This window comes from Heterodontus francisci, chromosome 41, assembly GCF_036365525.1.
Source record: "Heterodontus francisci isolate sHetFra1 chromosome 41, sHetFra1.hap1, whole genome shotgun sequence".
NCBI classification, from domain to species: Eukaryota; Metazoa; Chordata; class Chondrichthyes; order Heterodontiformes; family Heterodontidae; genus Heterodontus; species Heterodontus francisci.
This window is the reverse complement of record NC_090411.1, coordinates 28509370-28528875: the sequence shown is the minus strand read 5'-3', so window position 1 is coordinate 28528875 and position 19506 is coordinate 28509370. Positions and strand designations below refer to the sequence as shown.

At 44.0% G+C, this 19506-nt stretch overlaps 1 protein-coding gene across 3 annotated transcripts in view; it reads right to left on the bottom strand.

Annotated features, from left to right (window-relative positions):
* Positions 1-352: 352 nt before the first annotated feature.
* LOC137353406 (oxysterols receptor LXR-beta-like) overlaps positions 353-19506 on the bottom strand; it is a 48962-nt gene continuing 29808 nt past the window's right edge. For all 3 annotated transcript variants that reach the window (XM_068019654.1, XM_068019656.1, XM_068019655.1), the window contains 6 exons: positions 18062-18270; positions 16564-16743; positions 12315-12414; positions 9876-9989; positions 9001-9095; positions 353-5275 (listed from right to left, as the gene is read on the bottom strand). In XM_068019654.1, coding sequence (XP_067875755.1) covers positions 5129-5275; positions 9001-9095; positions 9876-9989; positions 12315-12414; positions 16564-16743; positions 18062-18270 — 845 coding nt within the window. In that variant the 3' untranslated portion in view covers positions 353-5128. The remainder of the gene's footprint in view (positions 5276-9000; positions 9096-9875; positions 9990-12314; positions 12415-16563; positions 16744-18061; positions 18271-19506) is intronic.

The following is a 19506-nucleotide window of genomic DNA, read 5'->3' as shown; positions in this document are numbered from 1 at the left end:
GCAAGCGATAACTTGCCTGTCGGAGAGTCATAGGCCTTGTAACTATCTCCAATTGAAGGATCTGATTGGCAACTCAGTCAACGTAAATCCCTGATAAGGTCTATGAAAGGCTTTACTTTTAATATTTATCCATTCTGTTCCTAAGTGCCTGAATGAAGACCTAGTCACAAGGAATTTCCTTGGGGCTCCTCCTGTTCTGCCTGTGTGCATAAGTGGGTGGGGTAGGAAAATCAGAGCAGAGAATGCCCCTGACAAGCATTGGAGAGAGAGGAAGAGAGAGCATACCGAGGAGAAGGAAGTCAAGTCCGAAGGAAGCAACAGAATACGCAAAATGCAATCCCAGACCCATGGATTCAGATTGATATTTTAATTGCCAGCAAACAATTACTGAGAAATACTTTCCAAACAGTTACTGATCCTATAGGGAACTCTGCAAATAAAAAAGCCCGACTCCCCAAATGTATTGGGCTGAATTTTATTAGCGTCACTAAACTGTATTAGAACAATGCATTGCTAAGCAATTAATTGGTATAGTGGTACCAATACCCTAATGGTGGACAATACACTTAAGGCAATGCCTTTTAAAATGTGCATTGTGTGTGATGCACAACTCAAACTGCCAGCACTCACTGCCTAGACTCACACATGAAGAGTGGCTACTTGTGTCAGGTACTGTAAGGTGGCCAGCATCCACGGAACCTGTACCCCAGCTTCAATTAGCTCCTACTACCACTCTTTCCGCCTAGTGTTACACAACTCAAAAGGGAGCCAATATAACTTGGGTGTAAAACTGGAGATCTCAACCTGGCTGGGAAAATTGGACGGAGGGACATAAAATGCCCGTATCGTCCCATTTTACACCATCACCCACAGTTAAAATGACCACCAAAGAGGGACAGAGAAGGGAAAAATATATGATCTGTACTGCCGACTTCGGAGCAGGGTTGGCAGAGGCCCATTAGCAGGGCTCTCAGCTGCCTGTCCTGTAGAATAACAACCGTAGACCTGGAAATAAACCTTAAATTCAAAGAAAGAAACTGAACTCAAGCGTGTATAAGCGTTACTTCATGTGGTATTGAGTCATATAGATCATCTGGGGTCACACAAAGGATGAGATGGGTCAGATACCAGGTGGCCAGCACCTATGATACCGTACCCAGTGAGATTCACTGCCTTCAAGAGAGATGGTGAGAGAACTAGAGAGGCTTGAAGCCCAGGTAGTCATTCATGGTTAAAATACAAGTTATTCTGCTCATTATCGCTTGCACCACCCCCCCCACCCCGCCAACGACCCCAACCCTACTCATTCTTTGCCTCGTGCACAGAGTGGAAATAACCCCTTTAAACCTTTCTTGTGATGGGGACTGGTTGGTGCAGTGGGCTCAACATTGGTTCTTGACCTTTGGATTCAACGGTATCTCTGCTGGATGGAATCCCCCTCTCTTTGGGTGCTGTAGGACTCTCAAGGGAGAAGTCTCAATCCACCACAACTCAAATATGGCCCATTATTTGGGACAGTCAGTGTGATAAGGTACGCACTGGGTGTGCTAGGGACCAGTCCTATCAACTTGGGACTGAGGCACTTTGTTGGGGAACAGTAGAGGAAGCTTTACACTATAATCTGGTCTATGTGAACTGATGTGAATGCTCAGCGCTGACATTGGGCCTTTCGAAATGGAAAGTGCTTAATTCCCCAGTGCAAATATCCCTAAACTAGACAAGTGCAGAAGCTTCTGTCTCCAATAAGTCTGAAAACTTTCCTGTGCTATAAATGCCCATTTCCTTAATCAAAATTCCGATTGCGCTAATGTAAAAGGCAGGGAGCATTAATCCCCACCAATAATCATGCAGCACCCAAGAATGCACTTCGGGCCAACACATAAACAGTGCAACACAGGTACCAAAAAGAGGTGCAAATAAAAGTTAACCTGTTCCCCAGCCCCTCAAAACCCACACACAGTAAGGCCCATGGAGAAATCAAAGATATAGCAACGAGGGAAAACAATTCCTGTCTAAAAGTTTTATCAGTTTGTGCCTTGGAAAAAGTAAGTGGAGCAGAAATTAAGGGCAGGAGTTTTAACCAAGAGCCCAAGTGCAAATGGCAAGACTGTGCAAATGATACGCAAGCTTTTCAGTGGATGTGACACCCACAAGGCATGTTTCCTTATTACACAAAAAATACAAAAAAAAACAAAAAATGGGAGGAGATCAGGAAACCTCCAGGAAAAATCCCTTAACGGAACAAATGTTCAAATGATAATTTTGTGCATTCAGGGCGTGGGATGTAAGAATTCCATTCAAGGCTAAGAGAAAGATAACAGAAACTTCAGGGGAGTAAAATAAAACAAAAAGTTAAAACTCACAATCCTTTTATTCATTCTAAAGTGCTTCCCCAAATCATAAGTTGAAAAAATAAAACAATCAGCCTCCAATTTCCTTTTCATTCTTGGGCGACAGGTCCTATTTACAAGTACAGTATTGACAAAGGCCTGGGAGCAGGTTAGCCTGCCTGCTCTCTCAAGCCCGCCCTTCCCCAACCCGCCCTCCTCCCTCCCACCCCCTAAACAAAACGAGACAGAAAGGAGCATACAACTAATTGAGGAATAGTTTAAAATACAAATATATCGGTGTGGAAATGAATTGGACCCCCTAATCTCCTTAGGACAAATCTGTAAGAAATTGAGCTGTGGAGATGGTTTCATTGAGTTAAGCAAGTATGGCCTCTTGCTATTCAGGTGGATATGGACATTGCTGCAATCTGGGAATTAGAGGGGTTTGAGTCAAGGATAGAGGTCCGGTGGTCCAGGGTTCAACTCCCAGTCCGTGCTGAGTCATCTGATCTTGACTTGGGGCCACTACAATTGGCCTTAGTACTCTTGGGCGAGGAAGGTGAGGAATAGCTCACCACTTAGTTCTGGAAAGTGTACACATTGGCAAAGAACATGATTCAAGCTTCAGTACCAAGTCCCTTAAAGGATAGACGATCACCGTGCGGGATCATCACTCAAGGTCGCTTGGGCAGAAAACTCCCAGAGCCCCCATTCCCTCAAAACCCATTTCCAGAACCAAACTTCACCACCTTCAAGTGGGGAAAAATTGGGAGGAGCAGAGAGATAGGAGGAAGCCATTCAGCTCCTCTAGCCTGTTCTGCCAATCAATTAGCTCAGTGATGACCTGTATCTTAACTCCATTTATGTGTTAATACACTCAGAGGAGTGGAACCCCAAGCAATGTACAAGGAACAAAGTAAGAGGGAGCATTAGTATGGCCTCTGGCTGTGCAAAAATCATGAGGGATCATTGATTTATACAAGACAGGGGTGAAAATGTTGACAATGGTCATTTGTGTTAAAAAAAAAATGTATTTTTTAAAAATCACTTTTTTTATAAAATGTATGGAGTAAAACCCAACATTGCCCAGTAACTGGCGAAGGTGCAGCAACATGCTGCCTGTTTCACCCCCCACAGTGAGATACAGAGGGAGGATTCCTTTCATATGGTTCAGAGCAAGACCACATCTCGCATGTCTGCAGCTGCTCCAAGTGGTCCACCCGTAATCGGCTGTCTAAATCAAATTCATTTTGGCTTACAGGTTCATAAGATCGTCTTTGCATATATTTCTACTTTTCTCAATATTCCCTTCCTTAAAAAACAATTATCTTTGTTCATCTTTATCTTCCTGGCTGCATTTTCGCTCTCTCGCCCAAAGTATTCAATGTCTGCAATTATGGGATGAAGTCAGAGAGAGATAGACACACACACACACACATACAAGGAAAGTGAGAGAGAGATGGAGACAGCCACAGAGAATAAAACACATACATACCAGAGAGTCAGTCAGAGATAAAGTCCAGAGTGAGGCATGGACAGGATGAGACATACATACAGGCAGGGTGAGAGAAGCTGGACAGACACAGGCAGACCACAAGTTAGAGACATAGAGACTAATGCATTCATTACAGGAAGGAAAATGACCAAAGTTTTAACTAAGGCAGACGGCAATACTCAAAGACAACCTTCCCCCCTCCCCAAGACTGGCTGGCAGAATTCAACCAGTTCCTCACTTCACATGGTCACTATCGTCCTTTAGGGATGAAAATCTGCCGTGATGCCAGACTCACAGCAAGTTGCTTGACTCTTAACTCTGAAATGGACCAGCCAGTCACTCAGCTGCAGTGAAGAAGGCAGCTCACCACCACCTTCCCAAGGGCAATTAGGGATGGGCAATAAATGCTGGCTTTGCCAGTGACGCCCACATCCCATGAATGAATAAGGTCCAAAATATCATGGTCATCCATACGTGTGGGGAAACACACATCTGTGCAATTTACATCGAAAGGATCCCTGATTAAGATGATCCCTTAGGAGAAAACAGCTTTTATGCCCCAGTCACACAATAAACAGTGAATTACAAGGTCACTATCAGAAACCTCATTCAGTCATATTAATGGCCAACAATTTGTTACATCAGAGATCGATAGAACTAGCAATGGGATGTAGTGCTTATATTGGTTATAAAATTAAGCAGATTTCTTCTCTGCAAAATGTTGCCTACTTGGCAGCAAGATCCAACTTCCTTCATTTGGAACGTGACTAGAACTCTCAGGAGAACACACACATACACGTGTATAGTCTCTGCAACAACCACTTTCCAATACCAGATTGAATTTGATCTATCTTTTTTGAAAACTTGCTCATTAAAAGCAAAAATTGCTGAACTTCATATATTATTGGGCAAAAAAAAATCACTGTTAAGATCTTTTTTGGGTCGGTAAACAATGCATGTTAAACAATGAACAAAGGAGATAAAGTGAGCAGTGGTAACAATATCACCACGTCAGGAACAAGTGGAGACTCTCATTGGAGTTCAGTCCAGTAAGTGCAGTGGTGGATGTGTCTTCAGCATCCAGACATCTGAGTCCTGTATACATGTAAAGTTTGATATCTGTCTGTTTTTTTAAATTGTCCCTCTCCCATACGTTGGTTAGGCCCTCTTGGATCTTTTTCTCCTTTGAGTTTTAGTTTTAAAAAAAATCAGGCAGTTTATTTTTTTCCCCCATTTTCCTTTTTTTTGGGAAAAAAGTCTAACTCCACCCCCGCTCCTCTCCTCCTTACGGCCATTCCCTCGTTCACTCATGAACGTCCCATATTTCAGAAAGCAGGGGTGGCAGCTTCTTGTCCTGGAGCCTGAGGGCAAAGACCTGCTCAGAATGTACACTGCTCAAGGTCCGGAGGCTGACCAGCTTCATCAGCATGCGAGGGAACATCAGGTGGTCCTGTAAAACAGAAAGGAATATCACTTATAGAATTATCCAGCACAGAAGGAGGCCATTCGGCCCATTGCATCAGTGCCGACTCTTTGAAATCCAATTAGTCCCATTCTTCTCCTTCCTGTAGCCCTGCAAATTTTTCCTTTTCAATTATATATCTAATTCCCTTTTGAAAGTTACTAAAGAATCTGCTTCCACCACCCTTTCAGGCAGTGCATTCAAGATCATATTAACTCACTGTACAAAATTAATTCTCATTTTTCCTCTGGATCTTTCATCAATTATCTTAAATCCTTGTCTTCTGCTTACCAACCCTTCTGCCAATGGAAACTATTTTTCCTTATCTACTCACTCTATTACTCAGGCATTTGATAACTTATAGAATCTTGCAACGCAGAAGGAGGCCATTCGGCCTGTCCTGTCTGTGCTGGTCCTTTGAAAGAGCTATTGAATTATTCTCGCTCCCCTTTACTTTCCCCGACGTCTTGCAAATTTTTCTTTTTCTATTATATATCCTATTCCCTTCCAAAGCCCTTTCAGGCAGTGCATGCCAGGTCATAACAACTCACTGAGCAAATATGTTTCTCCTCATGCCTCCCCCCAGCTTTTTCTCAATTATCTTAAATCTGTCTCCTCTGGTTATCGACCCTTCTCCCAATGGAAACAGTTTCTCATAATTTTAAAAACATCTATTAAATTTTAATTTTAAAAAAACTTCTCAACAATGGTTTTAAATTTTCTTTTATAATTTCCCCCTTTCTAATTTTGTTTTGTGAACAAGTGTGCAAATCAGGATGAGAAATGTTCCTGCTGGGAATGGGACAGTTTCTTAAGCCAGGCACCAAGTATCAGCATCAAGCATTCTCAGGATCGGTACTCGGGTCAGCTGTGACTCAGTGGGTAGTATTCCCGCCCCGAGTCAGAAGGTCGTGGGTTCAAGTCCTACTCCAGAGACTTGAGCACAAAATCCAGGCTGACACTTCAGTGCAGTACTGAGGGAGTGCTGCACTGTAGGAGATGCTGTCTTTCAGAGCAGACATTAAACCAAGGCTCCACAAATAATCACGTGGCACTATTATGAAGAAGAACAGGGAAGTTCACCATGGGGTCCTGGCCAATATTTATCCCTCAACCAACACCTAAAAACTGATTATCTGGTCATTATCACATTGCTATTTGTTGGATTATGCTGTGCACAAATTCTTAAAATGCATACAGGAGAGTTTTTTGAGCCAGTACGTAGAAAGTCCTACAAGGGAAGGGGCAGTACTGGACCAAAACCTAGGGAATGAAGCCGGTCAAGTGCTAGAATTGTCAGTGGGGGAGCATTTCGGGGATACTGATCATAACTCTGTAAGATTTAAGGTAGTTATGGAAAAGGACAAAGATGGACCGGAAATAAAGGTACTGAATTGGAGGAAGGCCGATTTCAATATGATAAAATAGGATCTGGCCAAAGTGGACTGGGAGCAGCTACTTGTAGGAAAGTCTCCATCGCATCAGTGGGAGTCATTCAAAGAGGAAATAGTGAGAGTCCAGAGCCAACATGTACCTGTTAAGGTGAAGGGTAAGACTAACAGGCCAAGGGAACCCTGACTGTCAAGGGATATAGAAAATTAGATCAGGAAAAAAAAGGAGGCTTACAGCAGATCCCAAGCGCTGAAAACAGCAGAGGCAATAGAGGAGTATAGAAAGTGTAGGGTGGCACTTAAAAAAGTAATTAGGAGAGCGAAGAGGGGACATGAAAAAAAACTGGTGGGCAAGATAAAAGAAAATCCCAAGGTATTTTATAAGTATATTAAGGGTAAGAGGATAACCAGGGAAAGAGTAGGGCCCATTAGGGACCAACGTGGCAATCTTTGTGTGGAGCCGAAGGACATAGGTGAGGTTTTAAATGATTACTTTTCATCGGTGTTAACTATGGAGAAGGACGATGTAGGTGTAGAGATCAGTGAGGGGGATTGTGATATACTTGAACATATTAGCATTGAAAGGGAGGAAATATTAGCTGTTTTAGCGGGCTTAAAAGTGGATAAATCCCCAGGCCCAGATGAGATGTATCCCAGGCTGTTATGTGAGGCAAGGGAGGAGATAGCAGAAGCTTTCACACAAATTTTCAAATCCTCTCTGGCCACAGAAGAGGTACCAGAGGACTGGAAGACAGTGAATATGGTACCATTATTCAAGAAGGGTAGCAGGGATAAACCAGGTAATTACAGGCTGGTGAGTCTAACATCAGTGGTTGGGAAAATATTGGAAAAAATTCTGAGGGCCAGGATTAATCTCCATTTGGAGAGGCAGGGATTCATCAGGGATAGTCAGCATGGCTTTGTCAGGGGGAGATCATGTCTAACTAACTTGATTGAATTTTTCGAGGAGGTGACTAGATGTGTCAATGAGGGTAAAGCGGTAGATGTAGTATACATGGATTTCAGTAAGGCTTTTGATAAGGTCCCGCATGGGAGATTGGTTCAGAAGGTAAGAGCCCATGGGATCCAGGGCAATTTGGCAAATTGGATCCAAAATTGGTTTACTGGCAGGAGGCAGAGGGTAATGGTCGAGGGCTGTTTTTGCGATTGGAAGCCTGTGACCAGTGGTGTACCACAGGGATCGGTGCTGGGACCCTTGCTGTTGGTAGCGTACATTAATAATTTAGACGTGAATATAGGAGGTATGATCAGTAAGTTCGCAGATGACACAAAAACTGGTGGTGTCATAAATGGTGAGGAGGAAAGCCTTAGATTACAGGGAGATATAGGTGGGCTGGTAAGATGGGTGGAGCAGTGGCAAATGGAATTTAATCCTGAGAAGTGTGAGGTAATGCATTTTGGGAGGACTAACAAGGCAAGGGAATATACAATGGATGGTAGGACCCTAGGAAGTACAGAGGGTCAGAGGGACCTTGGTGTACTTGCCCATAGATCACTGAAGACAGCAGCACAGGTAAATAAGATGGTTAGGAAGGCATATGGGATATTTGCCTTTATCAGCCGAGGCATAGAATATAAGAGCAGGGAGGTTATGATGGAGCTGTATAAAACGCTAGTTAGGCCACAGCTGGAGTACTGTGTACAGTTCTGGGCACCACACTATAGGAAGGATGTGATTGCCCTGGAGAGGGTGCTGAGGAGGTTCACCAGGATGTTGCCTGGGCTGAAGCATTTCAGCTATGAAGAGAGACTGAAAAGGCTAGGGTTGTTTTCCTTGGAGCAGAGAAGGCTGCGGGGGACATGATTGAGGTATACAAGATTATGAGGGGCACTGATAGGTTAGATAGGAGGAAACTTTTTCCCTTAGCGGAGGGGTCAAGAACCAGGGGGCATAGATTTAGGGTAAGGGGCAGGAGGTTTAGGGGAGATTTGAGGAAACATTTTTTCACCCAGCGGGTGGGTGGAATCTGGAACACACTGCCTGAAGAGGTGGCATTTAAGAAGTATTTAGATGACCACTTGAAACGCCATAGCATACAGGGCTACGGGCCGTGCAGGAATATGGGATTAGAATAGTTGAGTGCTGTGTGGCCGGCACAGACACGATGGGCCGAAGGGCCTGTTTCTGTGCTGTATAACTCTATGATTCTATGACAAATTGGCTGCCAAGTTTCCTACATTACAACAGTGACGACACTTCAAAATTACTTCTTGCCCGGTAAATCGCATTGGGATGCCCTGCGGTTCTGAGGGATGCTGTATAAATGCAAGTCCTTCTGCTCTCTGTATTGTTGAGCCTACCTTTGGTCTCTTGATGCGTAAGTACGAATGAAGTGCCTCAACATACGGCTGCTGGAGCCTCTCCACTAATTCATGGTCTTGAACATTAGGGCGATCTGTGAACATCAAGATTCCAAAGTCATTTGAAAGAAAATTAATCCATACATTTGTACAAAGTAGTGAGAAGTTGGGAGTGCAGGAATCTTACTAGCTTACTCAATACTTAAATTTCCACTGTTAAGGTTACAGGCAGGTAATTCACTTCACACAGCGTAAAGCTGACTATAGTTATGCACATCATTGGCAGATACACTGAAAATTAGCCAGAAAGAGAAAGGGAAAATTGTCACATTGGCGCAAGTGAGGAATTCACATCTGAGTGCAATCTGGAGCAGATTGCAGTGAGTTTTAATTAGAACATAAGAACGTGAGAAATAGGAGCAGGAGTAGACCATTCGGCCCCTCGAGCCTGCTCCACCATTCAATAAGATCATGGCTAATCTTTTACCTCAATTCCACTACCCGCCTTATCCCCATATCCCTTGATTCCCTTAAGAGTCCAAAAATCTTTCTATTTCAGTCATCAATAACTGAGCATCCACGGCCCTCCGGGATAGAGAATTCCAAAGGTTCACAACACTTTGAGTGAAAAATTTCTCTTCATCTCAGTCCTAAGTGGCCCACACATTATCCTGAGGCTCTGAGCCCTCGTTCTAAATGCACCAGTCGGGGGAAACAGCCTCTCAGCATCTAATTCCGCTGTAGATGCTCTGAATTATTTGATATTGACACTGGCTGCCTTGAAATGGAAAACACCCCATTCCCCAGTGCTCGCATCCCTAGTGAACACAGAATAATTTCTTACAGAAAAACTTGAACAAATAATGAGCAGAAACCTGCTGAGAAGATATTGATGGCGATGAGCAGCGCATACTCAGCATCATCCAACTGCAGATTCCTCATGCCCTTCGAAAACTCGAAGATCGGGTTAATGAATTCAAACTGCAACCCTAAGTGAGAAAGCATGAGAGAGACAGGAACACGTTATGCAAAGATAGCATGTGAATGTTCACGTGCCAGAACTCTGCTGGTTTTGAGAGAGAGAAACTTTCCCCATTGGCGGAAGGATTGAGAACCAGAGGACACCGATTTAAGGTGATTGGCAAAAGATACCAATGGCGAAATGGGGAAAAACTTTTTTCATGCAGCGAGTAGTTAGTTTAGTTTAGTTTAGTTTAGAGATACAGCACTGAAACAGGCCCTTCGGCCCACCAAGTCTGTGCCGACCATCAACCACCCATTTATACTAATCCTACACTAATCCCATATTCCTACCACATCCCCACCTGTCCCTATATTTCCCTACCACCTACCTATACTAGGGGCAATTTATAATGGCAAATTTACCTACCAACCTGCAAGTCTTTTGGCTTGTGGGAGGAAACAGGAGCACCCGGAGAAAACCCACGCAGACACAGGGAGAACTTGCAAACTCCACACAGGCAGTACCCAGAATTGAACCCGGGTCGCTGGAGCTGTGAGGCTGCGGTGCTAACCACTGCGCCACTGTCCCACAGTTAGGTTGTGGAATGCACTGCCTGAGAGTGTGGTGGAAGTAAAATCAATTGTGGCTTTCAAAAGGGACTTGGATGGGCTCCTGAACAGAAAAAATTGACAGGGCGAAGGAGGTGGGATGGGGGAGTGGGACTAGCTGAGTTACTCATGCGAGAGCCGGCATGGACACGATGGGCCGAATGGCCTCCTTCTGTGCTGTAACCCTTCTATGATTCTATAATCGCCATCGTAAAATCTGCAGTGAGCCAAAGAAAATTAGGCAACATTTTAAAATGTAACTCCTTTCAAAATGAATTTTGCTTGAAAAAAAAAATCCTTGATATTTTTAAGAGTAACCTGGTGTGGTATCAATTAATACAGCTGAAAATAGGTTTATCACAGAAAATAAGCATTTTTTTTAATCACAGCATCAACCACCACCTGCGACTAATGCCATTTTAAATGACTGAAAATGTCTTTTAAAAAAATATACAAAACCATTTGCCAGTTTCACTGAGCAGTTTCTTTGTAAATTATAAAAAAATTACATTCAAATGTTTTTAAAACATGCCCATTAGCATTCTTGCGTCCAAAAGATTGATTTTAATTTTTAGAGTCTCCTCAAAGGCATCCAAACGTGCACATTTAGCAGAAACTCGCCATGTAGATCAACTCATCCCTGGGGTGGGGGGAGCAGTTTTGTGGAGCTGGCTGATTTTCTCTTAAACTAGCGCAAATGATCACGGAAACGTGATTTGCCCTGAATGTAATTTGCGCTTAAAATTCCACGCCCCTTTTGTACCAATTTTGGGCTGGGTTGTGTTGTAAAAATAAATCAGCACAACTGAGGGGAAATTCCAGGCCCAGCTTTTCACTAATAGAAACTGGGTTCAAAGCTAGCTCAGCATGATGGGCTGCAGTTTTACTCCGTGTGCTTGCTGTCAATGTCAACTCAGTTTGGCCATTCTTGGTCCAGCCCCGGCTGGGCACGAATCCACAGCACAAAACCAACCCTAACTGGCAACCTCACTCAAGGGCTGTGGAAAATAGAACCACAATCTACAAGACTAACCACAACAATAAACAACAATACTGAAAGGTGGTTATACCGCACAGCTTGTATCAATATTAGTGAAGTGTGGTAGTAGTACTAACTGTACAGCCACAACCCTCAAACCAGATAACCCAAAAGAAAACAGGACTAAAAGATATTTTGATCAGCTCCTTCAAAGGTTCTTCAATTCTAGAAAGGGGATTGGGTATGAATTAACACATAGGATGAAGAAATTTCTCCCGGCACACAGTCTTCTGTCACCACTCCTCATGTATTTTCGGACTATAATCTCTCTCTTTCCCTAAATTTTAAACAACTGGCTCCCCTCAGTGGCCTGTTGGGTAACAGCACCAACTGGATCGTTAATCAGCCATTCAGACCCTCTGGTACAATTCAAGGTCTATGCCAAGTTAGCCAGTCTCGGCCTGGGACAGTGACTAGGGTGGGTTGGGAAGTGGTGTCTACAACTGGCTTCAGCGTGTGGAGGTTGGAATGGGGGTAGGATGTGATGGCTTCTGTGGTCAAATAGTCTGCTCACCTAAGCTCACATACAATGAAGAATGGCCGCTTGGTTCAGCTACTGGTGGGCTTGCTGGCATCGTGGGACTGTGCTCTAGCTCCTTTAAGGGAGGAGGGAAGATAAAGTGACACCGAACAAAAAATCCTGGAAAACAAAATAGAGAGTGGCAAGAACCAGGAGAGGTATCAGAAACCTGGCTTCACTCACCAGCCCGTGCAAAATCATCTTTGCTGTATGTGAAATCCTTGAGGAAGGTGATGCATTCTGTCTCGTGGTTGTAGCGCCGTGCTGTCTCCAGCAACATAATCTGGAAAGGAACACATCCATGAAAGAACAAGCACCAGTGAGATCTTGGCATCAGAATTCCGCAGCCATAGACTTGAGGTTGGCTTCTCCTTGTACACTGATGGCACCTATCCCCCCATCGCATCACCTGAACTGCCTCCATACCGTACTAACACAATGAATCAAAATCCATTTGTTTTGCAGGATTCGCAATGAGACCACAATCCAGGCTGACACTCCCATGTCTCAGGTGGACATGAAAGTTCCCAGAGCCACTATTTCTAAGATGGGTGGCAAAGTTCTCTTCGGTGTCCTGGCCAATATTTATCCCTCGACCAACATCGCTAGAACAGATTATCTGGTCATTGCTGTTTGTGGGACCTTGCTGTATGCGAATTGATGCCATTTGTCATACATTAGTGACTACTGGTCACTAATGGGCGGCACAGTGGCGCAGTGGTTAGCACCGCAGCCTCACAGCTCCAGGGACCCGGGTTCAATTCTGGGTACTGCCTGTGTGGAGTTTGCAAGTTCTCCCTGTGTCTGCGTGGGTTTCCTCCGGGTGCTCCGGTTTCCTCCCACATGCCAAAGACTTGCAGGTTGATAGGTAAATTGGCCAGTAGCAATTGCCCCTAGTATAGGTAGGTGGTAGGGAAATATAGGGACAGGTGGGGATGTGGTAGGAATATGGAATTAGTGTAGGATTAGTATAAATGGGTGGTTGATGGTCGGCACAGACTCGGTGGGCCGAAGGGCCTGTTTCAGTGCTGTATCTCTAAACTAAACTACATTTCATAAAGTTCATCTTTGGCTGTCAGGCATTTTGGGATCTCATGATTGTGAAAGGCACTATAGAAATGCAAATCTTTTTCTGTTACAGTCGACCTCCAGAACAAGGGGCATAGTCTCAGGGTCACTACTAACCATGAACATGGAATTCAACACATGGCTTTAGAGTCTTTGTTAAAAAAAAAGCTTCACGGGTCAAGATAAAGGTTTTTGGGGGACAGCATCTATTTAAGGTAGGGGGAGGTGCACAAAAGTAGGCAGAGGATAGCGAGCTAGCTTTTAGCAACTAGACATGCTTGTACCAAAATGTATCACTTCACACTTCTCTGCGTTAAATTTCATCTGCCATTTGTCAGCCCATTTCACCAGTCTGTATGTCCTCCTGAGGTCTCTTACTATCCTCTTCATTGTTTACTGCATTTCCGAGTTTCATGCAACCTGCAAACTTTGAAATTATGCTTCAAAGTTTCCCCCCACCAATATCAGGCTGACTGTCCTGAATTTGCTGGGTTTATCCCTTGCCTCCCCTTTTTTAAACGTGGGCATAACATTGACAATCCTCCAATTTTTTTGGCACCACCCCCATATCTTGGGATGATTGGAAAATTCCTTCTTCGCAGGCTGTTTTTTTTTTACAAAATGTGATGTAACGCAATTTGGAAGTATACCTTAACAGCAAAATTTTCAGTGCAGTATAGGAACAGGAGTACCTCGGTGTGTAGAGACGTAGATTGTTAAAAGGTGCCAGCACTAATTAATACGGCCATAAAACTAGCAAATGGAAACCTTGAATTTGATTCTAAAGACATGGAACACGAAAGCAAGGAGGTAATATTAGACTTGCAGAAGATTGAGGCCACAGTTGGGGTACCGTGTACAATTTGGGAACCTCATTATAGGAAGGGGGAAAGTACAGCATAAATTCATTTGCATAAGAAGCTAGAGTTTTTTTTTTCATTGGCGCTCTTAAGGTTAAGGGTAACCTGATGAAAGTTTGCAAGACTATGAAGGTTTATTATCGGTTAAATAGTGACAGATTGCTTCCAAAGGTTGTTGAGACAGTAGTGAGAGTGCACACATTCAAGATAAACGCAAAAAATAGAGTTAAAAGGGAAGTTAGAAAATTTTCTCGATGCAGAGTGTGGTTAGAATTTTATTTGGAATTGTTAATGGGCTATTGTTGAAGCAATCCGTTAAGTTCATCTGAAAGTGAATTAGATCATTCTTGACAATCAGGAATTTTGAACCATATGGGGAGTGAGCAGGTTTCTGTGCTCTTGCACTCAGATTCTCTGCATCCTCACTGTCAAAATCAAGGCTCAGTACAAAGCCTCCTACTCTAACTCATTCTTTCCCCAAGGTCTCAAAACTGGAAGTGCCTACATGTCCCTCCGACAATCTACAGATTAGTGTCACCAAATTACAATTTCCTGATTTGCCTCATCTTCCCTTTTACTCTTTGTGGTGGACTGAATTAGGGGCTCGCAATCTCAATTTTAAAAAGACACTAACTATTATACAACACATCTTTATGCCCTGAGAGATTACTTGCGTTTCCCACCACATCCACCCCCATCTCGCCCAATTTTGAATCCTGTGAATGAGGAACTGTGTTCAAAGCAGAATATTGACTAAATCTGTGGTTAACTTGCTACATACAAATTGGTACACTTACTTAGTTTAACACAGCAGACAAAGTAATTTACTGTATGTGCAGCACTCTAGGATGTTTCTGGGGCATGTGACTCGGTGTAAGTTCTCGCTCCTCTGAAATGTGGAACTCCCCCTGCCCCCACCCCCAAAACACTGTGGATGCTGGGGGTCGACTGAAATTTTCTAGACTGAGATCGATGGATTTTTATTGGGTAGGGGGATAAAGGCAGCAAAGGCAGGTAAATGGTTGAGGTGCAGATCGACCATGATCTGATTGAATAAAGGAACAAGTATACAAAATTATGAGGGGCACTGATAGGGTAGATAGGAAGAAACTTTTTCCCTTCGTGGAGGTGTCAATAGCCAGGGGGCATAGATTTAAGGTAAGGGGCAGGAGGTTTACAGGGGATTTGAGGAAACATTTTTTCACCCAGAGGGTGGTTGGAATCTGGAACACACTGCCTGAAGGGGTGGTAGAGGCAGGAACCCTCACAACATTTAAGAAGTATTTAGATGAACACTTGAAATGCCATAGCATACAAGGCGATGGGTCAAGTGCTGGAAAAAGGGATTAGAATAGATAGATGCTTGATGACCGGCACGGACACGATGGGCTGAAGGGCCTATTTCTGTGCTGTATAACTCTAACAGACTCCAAAGGCTGAATGGCCTATTCCTGTTCCTATGTTCTCTATTTTCACTCATGTCTATCAATCACGTTGCCTCTCCAGAAATCTAGCGGTGTACAAGTCAGGTATTTTTAAAAAATCCATTTCCCCTTCTTCTCTTCTGAAGGCGGAGACTCTTTCAGTGATTCAGTTCCACAAGTGCAGGTCTCAGTTGCCTCAATATCAACCTGGGCAAGGGACTGGGGGCTATGGCACCCATGGAACCAAACCCCAATGCCTTCACAAGAGGAGGGTTGAAAATAATGAGCTAAAAGAGGGAACCCTGTCCTCAGTAAGCCAACAGCAATAACTTGCATTTATATTGCTCCTTTAATGCAATAAAACGTCACAAGGCATATCATAGGAGCATTACAAAGCAAAAATTTGATACTGAGACACATAAGGAGATATTAGGGCAGATGACCGAAAGCTTGGTCAAAAAAGTTGGTTTTAAGAAGCGACTTAAAGGAGGAAAGAGAGGTAGAGAGGTTTAGGGAGTGAATTCCAGAGCTTAGATAGGGCCTTGGCAGCTGAAGGCACGGCCACCAATACTGGAATGATGTAAAATCGGGGATGCTCAAGAGGCCAGAATTGGAGGAGCCCAGAGATCTCGGAGAGTTGTGGGGCTGGAGGAGATTACAGAGATAAAAAAACTTCGAACGTGTGACTGACCAGCAAGCCAATTATCTTTCAACATTAGCAATGCCACGGGAGATCAGCTAACTGATTGCCTGGGCTCCAGAGCACAGTGATGGCATTTAGCTACTAGGATGGAGCTTTTTTTTTAACCCGACCTGTCCCTTTAAGGGACAGGTGGTCAGAATTGGCACACCCTGAGGTCAATTAGAGGCCAACTGCAGGAGATTTCTGTAGACTGGCGACTGCTTGTAAATCTCTATCTCTGGCCTGGGTAAAGGCCAGGTTATTAAGAACAGAACACCCAGGAGAAAGTGACTGGCTTTCTCTCTTTTTTTTTAAATACTTCTGGAACACTTTTAAGTGTGATAGGCCTGCACTACTTTATCCAACAGGCAGCAAGTAAAGACTTTCTTTTGTCTCACCTCGATTGTGGATGCCTTCAACAATGCAATCTGGTCCTCCCGTGAGAGATCGAGGAAGCCCGGGATCTGTTTGGCAAAGTCGACAATCTCTTGCACTGAGATGATTGCCAGCTCTGTGAAGTGGGCAAAGCGCTGCTGTCTTGTCTCCCGGTTGTGGGGGTCGTTACTTTGAGGCCAAGGCTGAGAATGAAGAAGATGAAAAATGAAAAGCAATCCATATTCGGGGATTATTCTTGACATTAACCTTAAACCAGTCATGTACACTCAACTCTCTTTCATAAACAGCAAGTACTGCTTCAAAATCCCAGAAGCAAACTACCCTTTACCTTCGGCTCAGTTGGTAGCACTGATGCCTCTTAGTCAGTAGGTCGTGGGTTCAAGTCCCACTGCAGAGACATAATCTAGGCTAACAATCCAGGGCTGTACTGAGGGAGTGCTGCACTGTCTGAGATGTCAACCAAGGTCCCGTCTGCCCTCTCAGGTGGACGTAAAAGATCCCAGATTTCAAAGAAGGGCAGGGGAGTTCTGGCAGATATTTAACACTCAACCAGCATCTACCAATTATCTGGTCATTATCTCATTACTGTTTGTAGGAGCTTTCTGTGCGCAAATTGGGTGCCACGTTGCCTACATTAGAACAGTGACTGTATTTCAATAGTACTTCATTGGCTGTAAAGAGCTTTGGGCGTCCTGTGGTCATAACAGCGTTTGATTAATTTTCTGGTTCTCCTGTCCTGAAGGCAATGAATCTTGATGGAATACGGCTCCACAGCTCTGCACCAACAGCCTTCCAGTGTCATGCCTAAGTGAACTTGCCTTTTGAAACATAACATATTTAGTGTCAGCACGCACTGCAACAAGGGGGATCTCACATCCAAGCCCGTTCCTGTTCTCTCCCGACGACAATGCCAACACCATCCAACGAGCTTCAATGGATAGTGATCAGGAGCAGTAGTCCTTGGCTGATATCCCCCACCCTCCCACCACTCCCAAAGCATCAAGCCCAACCATATACTCTGCATGAGATCAGCTTAATCAGCAGAGACCGTGGATCAAACCTGGGACCTTCTGGTCTGCACAGTTCTGTAGTACACCAGACTTTCTTAATCAACTCACCTTTTACTAAAACAGCACTAAACCTTAATTGGCAGAGTTTGAAGAACTGTTACTATAACCCAGGTTTCAGTGGCAAGATCTATGCATGAAGAATGGCCCTTTGGGTAAGGTTACTTTACTGAATTGGCTGTGAAGTGCTTTGGAATGACCCAGGTGTGAAAGGCGCTATATAAATGCAAGTTCTTTCTTACTGGAGGATGCCTGGCACCTGCACAGCTGTACCCCAACAGGAATCAGTTCTTGCAGGAGAGCAGGGGGAAGAAAATGTGGGGAGAGGAGGGAGAAAAATATAACAAGAAGTAATTCAGACGTAACTTTCTTTGAAACACTGCAAAACAAGGGGGAAAACTGTTTGCCTAGGACCGTGCTGCGGTAAACTCACTGTTACTTTCGGTTGATCACTGAACGATCGCTTGTTGCACTGCTGTTGTGCGGCCACCAGCTGCTGGATCATCTCTTCCTGTTCTGCCGTGAGCCTGACCACGTCCACCGTCACTGGTGAGTCCTCTGCCGCCACCACCATTGTCTGCGCCATGTCATCCTCCCGCTTCTTCTGCTTCTTGTTGCGGATCTGCTCTTCTGACAGAACACCTGGAGGCAGCAACAAGTATGTCAATGACTCTGGGATTGTGGACGGGATGCAGGATGTGGGAAACAAGCACTCCATTCAGCTAAGTTCCTTTTGTATTGCACCATCTACTCTGATTTCTAGCAACTACATGAGATTTTTTAAAATAAAGTTTGCATTATAAATAAAATTGGATAAATATTCAGGTTGATAGTTAATCAGAATATTGTCTTTACACTTTTTTTCCCATTTATTCTCCTCTCTATCTAGTTCCTGACCACTTGAGTACCTCTCATCTATCCAATATTTGTAGAGATTTTCAACTTGCCCCCTTCCTTCAGAACTGTACCCCCATAATTCTTCAAAACTTCCATTCTCGCCTCCCTATTTAAAAAAAAAATCCATCCTCAACCTCCTTATCCACTCTATCTCCTACCCTATCACGCACCTCCACTTCCTCTTCAAGGTCTTCACATTACCCTGCGTCATTCCCCTCTCTTCAAACCCATTCAGTCTGGTTTCCATCCGACCTTCAGCACTAAGGCCACACTGGTCAAAGTCATCAACAATATTCTGTGTAACTGTATTTGGGGCCATGCTATTCCTCCTTGTCTTCCTCAGTTATTCCAGGCCTTTCAAAATAGTCACTCAATCCATCTTCCTCTCCCATCTCCATGTAATTGCCCAATTATGGTTCCAATTCTACCGATGCCAATGTAGTCAGTACCTCCCCTCTAATGGCATCTCCTATATCCCTGCCTGGCTATCTTCATCCTTGGCCCGTTACTTTTCTTGAACTGCAGCATCTGCAAGCATACGGTCAACTTCATAAGAGCAACCACCCAACTATACCATACCTGGCACAGCAACAGCAAAGTCCTGCTCAGTTAACAATCTATACAGTTCAACAAGACTGAAGCCATCCTTTCGTCTCCCGCCAAAGCTTTGCTGCCTAGTCACCTATCCCATCTCTTTTTCCAGCTGCTTGCTCAGGTGGAATCTGAAGGTAAGCACGCTCTGTCATAAAAGACTCTCATCTGTGCCTCAAACTCCATATCTGATCAACTGAAAAGACTGCATATATTCCTGCTCCAGAACATCACCCCTTGTCCTACATTCCTATCTCACCCCTTCACTGACTCATCATCCTTTGTACTCTCAAAGCTCAATTTCTATAACATTCTCCAGGTCAGACATCCAAGCTCCACCCTGCATAAAACTTCAACTCATCCACAACTCTGTGGACTGTAACAAGTCTG